General features: G+C 51.1%; 2 protein-coding genes across 2 annotated transcripts; one reads left to right on the top strand and one right to left on the bottom strand.

The window, feature by feature from the left end:
- Window positions 1–464: 464 nt before the first annotated feature.
- On the top strand, window positions 465–3,723 carry PABPN1L (poly(A) binding protein, nuclear 1-like (cytoplasmic); the record flags this gene model as incomplete). Its single annotated transcript, XM_010287541.1, has 7 exons — window positions 465–639; window positions 1,163–1,271; window positions 1,779–1,843; window positions 2,308–2,414; window positions 2,528–2,615; window positions 2,748–2,893; window positions 3,684–3,723. Coding segments are annotated over 7 exons (730 nt in total), but the record flags the coding sequence as incomplete, so codon positions are not given.
- A 3,154-nt stretch (window positions 3,724–6,877) lies between these two features.
- TRAPPC2L (trafficking protein particle complex 2-like) lies at window positions 6,878–9,284 on the bottom strand (the record flags this gene model as incomplete). The annotated part of the gene is made up of 4 exons (XM_010287540.1): window positions 6,878–7,060; window positions 7,816–7,895; window positions 8,026–8,113; window positions 9,112–9,284. Coding segments are annotated over 4 exons (387 nt in total), but the record flags the coding sequence as incomplete, so codon positions are not given.
- Window positions 9,285–9,639: the final 355 nt, after the last annotated feature.

Here is a 9,639-nt window from a genome sequence, read left to right as displayed (position 1 = left end):
GGGTGGGAGAGTTTGTCCGTCTGTGGGCTCACGCCAAGCGCCTGGGGCTGGGAGGGTGCGGGTTTGCCCTTGCCGGGGTGAGGCTGAGCTCGCTGCCGCTCCCTCTGTGCAGCCTGGGAGCGCCGCTGGTCCTGCCTCCTCTTCCCCCTCCCCGCCCACAGGCTGTGGCGCTCACGCCTGTGTTTTTTCACCCAAGGGAAGCTGCTGCCAGGTCCCCTCTGCAGCCCCCTGAGGTGGGAGGTGGCTCAGGACGAACTGGAGACCTTTCAGTAGCCCTGACTCCTGCGGTTCTGGGGTCTTGCTGCAAGCCTGCCTGCAGCATCGAGAGCAAACTGCTTTGGTGGCACCTGCCCATCCTGCTGGGAGCACCCCTAAAGCCTTTGTCTGGCTGGTGTTCTGCTTTATGCTCTATGTTAAATGGCTGTTTATCTGTTAAATGGCTTTTTGTCCCTGTTCCTGCCCAGTCCTCTCTTCCTGGACACTTCAGGAATCTGGTGGCAGGACCCATCGTCCCTGGCAGCAGCGGAGACGTCCTGGGATGTGACAGAGATGGCGGCTCTGCGGAAGGCTGCAGATGACGACTCGGACCTGAGCCGTCTGGAGGGGGACAGTGTGGAGGAGCTGGCTGTGCCGGACCCAGTGAGTGTGGAATAGTTCTCCCTGTTCCTCTGAGGACATGGGAAACTTTCTACACCTCTCTTCAAGCGCTTCCAGAAATTAAGAATAAGAATAATCTTGGGCCCCGTTGTTAAAATCCCTGAGCTGAGAAGCTGGAAACTGAATTGTTACTCTCCTGCTGCTTAGCTTCCACTGCCTGGCTGAGTGAGAGGCAGTGGCTCCTGCTCCTCGCCAGCTTAAATCTCCGGTTCCCTCCGGCAGCTCCGGTGCTGCTGGGGCATCTCCGCCGCAGCACGCGCTGCTTCGCAAGCAGGCATGGGAAAGGAGGTATTTCCCTGTCTTTTTTTCTCCCCAGTGGATCTGGGAGCTGAATTCCCCTTTTGTGGGACAGGCTGTCGTCCCCAGCAGGCAGCCCACCCGGTCCCCAGCCTGGGAGGACGCTGCTGGTGGAGGTGCACGTTGTGCAGCGCTGAAACGTCCCGGAGCGGGGTGGGGGTGTCCCTGCTCCGTGTGCTGCTCATGCAAGTCTTGGTTTGGGTGTCAGGAGCTGGAGGCCATCAAAGCCAGAGTGAGGGAGATGGAGAAAGAGGATGAGAGGCTGAAGGAGATGCAGCTGGAAGCTGAGAGCTGCCTCATCGTGAGCTCGGACGCAGGTACGGGCTGTCTCTGGGTGCTGCTGTCCCCCCAGAACACCTCTGGGGTGCAGGGTGGTGATCAGGGCCAGAGGCTCGGCCTCTCCTGGCAGCCTGGGACTGGACGTGTAGGGTGGGTGAGGAATGGGGTCCCAGGCATGGCATGGTGCTGATGCAGGTTACATCCATTCTTACCTCCTACGTTTGCAGGCCAAGATACAGTGAATTAACTTAATTACATTTAATTCAATTAAGTAATTGAGTTTAGCACCAACAGCCCCAGTGGAGCAGTGATCCTGTGGTGTGGGGTTGTGTCAGTTTTTTTTGTGAAGAGAGAGGAGGCAAGGGGATGGAGGAGGATGTGGCAATGTTGGGATTTGGGGATGCCCAGATGTGACCAGGCACCTGAGGAGCTTTGCAGTGTGTCAGCTCGGTGGTGGCCATGCTGGGAGCAGACCTGTGCGGACAGACGTCCCTCTGGTTGAGGGCTGCTGTGACTCTACCCAGCACGACCCCTTGTCTCTGCAGGTCTCTTCCCAAAGACAACCGAGGAGAAGATGGAGGTTGACCAGCGCTCCATCTACGTGGGCAATGTAAGTGGGAGACCCTGGAGCAGAGCCCGTCTTGCTGCTCCTTGCCGTATGTCTGAGATTCCTCGTGCGGGGGCCCATCTGCTCCCCACCGAAGGATGACTGGTCCCATCCCAAATGCTTCTCCTTTGCCCAGCCCAGACTGGGAATGTGGTTTAGCATCTGCCCATGACCCTCAGCCACTTGCAGATAATCTGTTGCAAGTGTCAGCTCCCCAAAATACCCCTCTGGAAGCTGTGGGTCGTGCAGTGTTGCTTGTTCCCTCAAAACGGGGGGAGTTGTCTCTTGGATTTGGGTTTCCAGGCTGGAGCATTCAGCTGGAAGGGTCTCCTGAACCTCAGGAGATGGTGAGGCCATGGTGGCAAGGTGTAACTGGGGTCAGCCAGGCCCTTGGCCTCTGTGAATGCAGACCCACAAGCCAGAGGGGCTGGCTGGTGACACTGGAGGGGCTGGGACTGTCATTGCAGGTGGACTATGGGGGCACGGCGGAAGAGCTGGAGTCTCACTTCAACAGCTGCGGGCAGGTCAACCGAGTGACCATCCTCTGCGACAAGTTCTCGGGGCATCCCAAAGGGTCAGCGCTGCACGGGGGCTGGGGTTGGGGTGTTGAGGGCACTTCCCTGTGCTCCCCAGCCTTTGGGAGCCGCGGGGTGTCCCTGGGGCTCTGCTCACCCCGTCCCCTTGCAGGTATGCCTACATCGAGTTTGAAGAGAAGAGCTCTGTGAAGGCTGCGGTGGAGCTGGATGAGAGCGTCTTCAGAGGCCGTGTCATTAAGGTAAGAGCTTAATGTCTTAATGTCATTAAGGTAAGTGCATCCATCCATCCGTCCCTCCCAGCTCCAGGTGCATGGGGGCTGTGCCAAACCCCGGTGCTGGCAGCACCGGCTGAGCCACCTCCTGCTTTCCAGGTGCTGCCCAAGAGGACCAACATGCCGGGCATCAGCACTACCGACCGCGGGGGCTACCGGGGCCGCTTCCAAGCCCGGGGAGGGCTGGCCCAGCGGGGAGGCTACTATGGAGGGCAGCACCCAAGGGTGCGAGGGAGGACGTACAGGTGAGCGGCTGGGCGGGGGGTTTCCTTGTGTTTTTGGGTCAATATCCCTGTGGAGCAGGGTGTCCCTAGGGTGGGGGTGACTGCCCCTCGCTCTGGCCATGCTCAGCTTCTTGGCTTTGCATCTCCCACCCTGGCATGGATGGGAGGATGGAGATGGGCTCTGGCAGGAGTATCCTCCTGGAGACCTGTGCTAGAAATGTCTCCTGCCCATCGCGTGCTGTTAGCATCACCCCGGTGTCTGCGCGGTCTGCAGGAGCCTGGTGGCTGGTTCAGCTGGGATGCTGGCACCTCGGCGGGACCGTGGGCAGCCAAGATGGGGAAGGACTGAAGTGAGCAGCTGGCGACAGCATGGCAGACCCGTCCCGCTGCTGTCCCGGCATCCCTCGCATCCCCAGCACAGGCCGGGAGCTGTTCTCCAGCGCACCTCCCGCTGCTCATGCATCCCAGAGCTCACTGCAGAGTAGCTTCAGTCGTGCCCCAGCCCCTTCGGTGCTGCGGGAGGAAGCGGAGGGGAGCTTTGCAGGTGGAAGAAACACCTGGAAACTCATTGCTGTCCATCTTCCCACCGCTCTTTCCTTTTTTGGGGGTGGTGGGTGGGCAGCACACTCCCAGCCTGACCGGTGCCAGATCTGTGCTTTGGGGCTCCCCTGTCCTTTGGGGTATGCTGCCTGGGATAGCTGGGGCAGAGGGGTGAGTCCCAGCTCTTGGTGGGGCAGGTAGCTGTGCTTTTTTGGCATCTCAGCTGAGCAATGCCCCCGTGCTTTAGGATGCTGTTTTTGTTCTTGTTTAGGGGTCGGGCAAGGCTCCTGCCTTGGTATTTTCCATACTAGAAAGGACCGGACTGCCCTGGTGATGCTGACGGGACTGAAATGAGGAGATGGGATTGGAGAGAGTTAAAAATATGCCTACCCAAGCCAAAAAAGATTAATTTTAAAATGCCATCTGCTTGGCCGTGAGGATTACTGGTGAGGCAGCCATGTGCCAGGCTGCGGGAGGGAAGACTGGATCTGCACCACCCGCACATCGGCCGGATCCCTGCCAGCGTCGCAGGAGGGGCTCACCTTAGCTTTTGCATCGAGAACAGACTCATTCCAGAGAACACCCTGTCCTGGGAAGGGAAGAGCTTTTCCAGACCACTGGTCTCATCCTCATCCCATAGCAGAAGGCTGTACTGGAGGCTTTGGTGTAAACCTAGCTTGGCTTTTAGCTGCCCGAATGCCCTCCACCCCACTGCAAGGGCAGACCTGTCCCGCTCGGCCAGCGAAGCACCCTCAGCTTTGCTGGCTGTTTCTACAGGACCTGGATGTTGCTTTCTCTTACCCATAAGAAGATCCTAAAGACCTTTCCAAAGACTGTTTTCTTGTCCAAATCAATGGAGAAAGTCTTGGACTGCAGCTCTAGATCTGGCCGTTGGTGAGCTTTTAACTCCATTGGCCTTATGGATTTCTGACCTTGCTCTTGGGAAGAGGATGGAGCCTAACGCTGTGTTTTGGGTCTGGCTTTTAGCTGGCTGGTGCTGTTTTACATCTAACAACCAGGGGAGGGAAAAGACATCCCTTGCTGTTTCTCTGGAAGCCTCTGTATCTCTGTGGTGGTTAAACAAGACCTGGGTGTCACAAAACCCTTCCCCTCTTTTATTTCAGAAGGCAACCACCCCCTCCTACCCCCTCCTGCTTTTATCCCAAAGCTACAGGGACCAAAGGGGACTGCCAACTCATCATTTTACTTTATTTCTAGCAGTAGCAGTATTACAAAACTATCTATCTCCACTGTTGCAGCTTTGGTCTGATCTTCCTTTTTATTCCTGTCACTATTCCTGCTCCAGATCCCCCTTTAGGGATGGTGTGTGCCCAGCTGAACTAGAGGGTCAGGACTGAAGCACACCACAGGAGCTGGGTACCAGGGAACAAGTGCTGCCTGGCACATCCCCTTGCTGCTGATCTTCCCCCTTCCTGAAACTGCTCATTTTTAAAGGAAAAACTTTGTGTTAAAAGAGGCAGGCTGTGAACACCAGCAGACAGCATCACTATGTGAAGTTCTGCATTGAAATCGGTTTTATTACGTAATTCTCACGCTAATCTTTCGGGATCCTTGGTTAGGATTCCTCTAACCCAGATGCAACTGACTCCTAAAGCAGCTTTTCACAGCTCAGGGGGCATTGCCAGGCTAAAAATCCCACTGATTTTTTTTCCTTAAGATCTCAGGATTTTTTTTTAAAGCTTGGGGCCTTAACCCTTCATGTTGTGTTGATTTTGCACTTTGCCCAGTGTGGACTGTGCTGCTGAGGCTGGCCTTGATCCGAGCTACCTTTAGGCTTAAACTATAAAACTGGCTTTTCCTAGGGCTTTAAACTTTCCATTTTGTAGCTTTGTAAATTCTTGAGACTTAATTTTTAACAAAAACTACTTTGGGGTATTTGGACTCTTTTGTGGAAGAGGAAATGCTGAGCTCCTGTCTCTGAGTGAAAAGAGTGAAGACTTTTATATGAAAATGTTTTGGAATAGCAGTGTACAGCTGTGCCTTGTTTAGATGGTGGGAGAGCCTTGAACTCTTTCATCTCCCTCTGACAGGTTGTTGTCGATTAAATGTATTTGAGTTCTGTTTGAGAAGGTATTGTAAATGTCACTTATTTTTAAAATAAATGATCCTGCTGTGTGAACTTCATCTGCAGTGAGACTGTGCTGGCTGTGAGCTGACATTCTACACTGACCTGGCTTTCTCCAGGCTTCTTGTATCCTTTAGAGCTGTGCAGCTTTTTTAAAAAATTTTTAGCTAAGTTTTATGTATTTTTAACTGATTAGGTGCTTGAAGCAGAGACTGCTCTGTTGGGCAGGAAAGACTTGGAGTAGAGGTATGTGAAAAGCAAAGTAGCTGCTCAGTGCCTACACCTGCCTGTTACCTCTGTTGAACTTGCTGTAGCTGCACAGCCCTCTGCAGTGCAAGCGTACTGCACAAGAGATGAAGAAGCTGGGATGCTTTCCTAGTCTAGTTTGTATTTTTGCTATCTAAATATCTGCTATTGATTTGATTGTCTTTAATTAGAACAGCAGGGAGCTGCAGGGCAGCACATGCTAATAGAGATTAGTTTGGGATGAGCCAGGCAGCTGTGCAATCCTGATGTCTTCATCTCCTGGAGTGGATTTATCCCAGCTGCACTACCTGTGCTCCCTGACCTGGGCTGGAAATGCTATTAAGTGTGCCTGGCCTGTGTGAATGAGGGGCAAAGTGATGACAGCAAATACTGTCAAAAGTGAGTTGCCCAAAGGTCTTCCCCAGGAAGGCAAGATCAGTGCATGGCTTGATCAGGTTCAAGGTGGTGCTTCAAGACCAGCTGTTCGATGTCTGCCAGAGCTTTCTCAGGTACATAAACAGTGGCTGGGGTTGCAGAGAAACCTGGAGCTTTCAGCTGCCTTGCAGAATTTTTTCTTTCCAAGAACTAATGGAGCAAGTACATACAGATCTGAGTGCTCCCAGCTAAGGAAAAACAGGACAAGGAGCCCAAGTATGTTTGAATTAAGTTTTGCTTGTGATGTTCCTGTCAGAATGAACAGTCCTAAGCAGTAGTGAAGGGGGCTGGCAAAGAGCAAAAGGACTGCTGTTGCTGATGTGCTGCTCCTGCTTCAGAGGAACTGCTGTAAAGCACCAGTACTTCTAAGGAACAGTGTCACTATCTGTGCCTCTCAGCTGACTGAAATCTAGGTTGACCCTAATAATAATCTCTTAGCTGTCTCAGAGCAAGCACAGCTGCACAATCACAAGCACAGCAGGAACTGCTGTTTTTACACAAAGCCCCACTTCTACAGAAACATCTGAGTTGCACAGAGGCACAGCTGCACACATTTCTGTAGAGAAAAAACCTCCTATCTGACACAGATGACCTTCCTGAAGGAAGAGCTGGCTCTCACATGTTACTTGAAGGCATAAAGCTGAACAGCAGCTTCTGTGCTGTACTCAGCTTTGCTAGAGTAGACATGCATGCAAACCTTGCAGGTGTCAAGTTTATTTTACATAGAATAAATTTACAATATTACACAGAAGGAAGACAATATATACATCACTTTGTAGGCACACTCCTGTACACAGGGAATGTTCTCAGCACTCAGATGAGAAGGGGCAGAGCCTCAGCAAACCTGCATCATCATGGAGTTCACCATATTATCGAAAGCCCTAGACCAGGAAATGAACATAGAGTATTGAAGGAAGCAGCTAGTTCTGCACAACTAATCTCTTCTAACACAACCAATGGCTAACAATGCCTCTTACTGGTTGTTAATAAGCTGGCTTTCCCTAAGCTGAATACCTGGTTTTACTCTTTACCTGTAGCATGCTCTGTTGAGTAAATAATGATGTTTAATTAAGCTGAAATAAGGACTGGTCTTATCCAGGCTCTAGACCTGCCTCAGCAAAACGTATAAGCAGCTGTTCTTCCCTAGGCAATAGAAACTCTCAACATTATTAACATTCCCTGTGAGAAGCCAGATGAGAGATGGGGGGAACTGGCCCTCACGCGTGAGGAATTACGCATGCAGAATGCCCATCTGTCCTTATCCAAGGATAAGCCCTGGACAAGCGCAGTTATTCACTCCGTTTAACTTGCTCTGTTTATCTCTGTTTATGTTCGTATTTACCTATGAAACAGGTAACTTTTTCTCCCCAATCAATTACTTTTCTTGAGCCAATGTTTCTAACACCAGTGCTGAGGCAGGAGTGAGAGTTCAATGTAACTTCTGATGAGGTTATCAAGAGTTTTCTGTTATACAGTAATGGCCCAAAGACAACACAGCTGTTCTCCATTTAGGCACTTAAAAGCATGCGCATCTGAACTGGTCAACCACAGGGGTTATGCTATTGGTCCTATTACATCATAGGTACACTGCAAATTCCAGAAAGATGACAAAGATCAGAAAGATCAGCCAACTTACCTGGAATGGATACGGTCCCCAGGGTTATAAAAAGGGTTACACATTATGTCTGTATATGAATTATGCAGCTTTCGGAACATCTGAAAAGGGATTGCAGGTTAATTTTTTTTTTTTTTTTTTTTTTTTTTTTTGCTTCTCAGCACTTTATGAATAAGGGGAAGTAGCAAAAACACTGATGTGGCAAGTTGGGCTCTGATTTCCTGCACTTACACTGCGGATCTCATTGTCTCGAAGTGCTGTGTTTGAAGAATCCACCACCATAACAAACTTCACCTTCGAATTTGTCACGTAGCCGTATCTGTGCAGCTGTTAAGGCATGTGCTTCTGACACATCAGAGCCTGGCACAGCAACTACAACAAGGCTGGAATACACTCAAAGAAACAAGCTAAGAGAAAATGTGATGTTCTTGCTGCGCCCAGCACATAACTAGGACTAGGTGAGGTAAGCACGACATTAGATTGCAGGAACTGTATCCCCTTTCTACCTGACTTCTCCCATCTTCAATAACTCCAGCTCAAGTTTGTTCTTACACTGGCTGGTAAGGCATGTCTTGCAATTTCAGAAACAGCCTCCCACTAGCCATTTTGGTGAGGGTTTCTCTCCTCTTAAGAACCGTTTCAGTGACACAGCCACCTTATTTATTCTTATTTGGGAGACCACAATCAGAGACTTGGAGATCTCCTAATATCAGCCAGTGTGACTGACCTGAGACTTCAAAAATTAATAACCGGTTTATGAAAACCCAGAAATTAGTTCTGCTGATAACTTCCATTTGTGGAATTCAGAGAAAAAGCCAATGAAAGTTCCAAAGATCAACTTCGTGGCTTAAAAACACTGAGGCAGCTGTGGCCATGGAGTACAGATTTTTAGAGAAATCAGATCACACACCTGGGATTTAGGTACTTGACCAGAGACACCTTCATATTCCTGCTAATTTCACTGGTGTTATTAAAGAGCCTAAGCTTTGTTCTAAAGTCAACTGTTTTAGCTAAGCAGGGAATAAAGCATCCAGGTTATGAAAGGTGACCAGACACTATTCACACGTTGCACTCCCTTATGTAGGCTAAAGGTAAATTTTTCCAGCACCTGGCTGCGCAACGAAGCAGCCGCTGAACTGACCAAGGCACCGAACCTGAACCTCTACGTGACAAACTGGTCAGTGAACAGGTCTGTATATTTTCTGCTGATGTCTTTAACATGGCACCCAGTAGGAAGAGAGGTTTCCCACACACGGCCCCTCACAAGAAAGATCCTACAAATAGATGCTGGCATGGCAAAAGGCATTAGAAAGATACACCTTGTAGTCTTCAGTGGGGTAGAGGAGCCCTAGGTACAGTTCCCTCTGATCTACAAGAGCCTTGCCCATCGCAGAGATCTTTTCATCCACGACGTCGAGGGAAGTGTGCACGGTGTAGTGGAACTTCAGCTCGTTTTCAGTTGGAATGCTCCGGATGTACAGGGGATAGTTCTGAGGTGGACAACGAATTACACTAACTAGGACCGGCCACTCGGCTGCGTGCCGGCCGATGCCACGACACTGCTTTCACGCTAAGAATCGCTGCTGCCAGGAGTAAGCTGTTTTAACCATTTTACGTGCACAGCCGTCACAGCACAGCCCCCCTTTTACACCTCGCAGCGCTTGCGGAACAGATCTGCCTCCATACACCAGTGGCAGGAGAATCATTTACACAGGCACTGCTCGGGCCCCGCTACCCACGGCCCCAGTCCCGCTCCCCTTCTCACTCCTGCTCAGGCCCCACAACCTCAGCCCCACTCCCCGCACTCCTGCTCAGGCCCCACCACTCCATCTGGCCCCACTGTCG

This window comes from Phaethon lepturus, unplaced genomic scaffold, assembly GCF_000687285.1.
Source record: "Phaethon lepturus isolate BGI_N335 unplaced genomic scaffold, ASM68728v1 scaffold54995, whole genome shotgun sequence".
Taxonomy (NCBI): Eukaryota; Metazoa; Chordata; class Aves; order Phaethontiformes; family Phaethontidae; genus Phaethon; species Phaethon lepturus.
The sequence above is the reverse complement of the archived record's forward strand: the minus strand, read 5'-3'. Positions and strand labels throughout refer to the sequence as shown.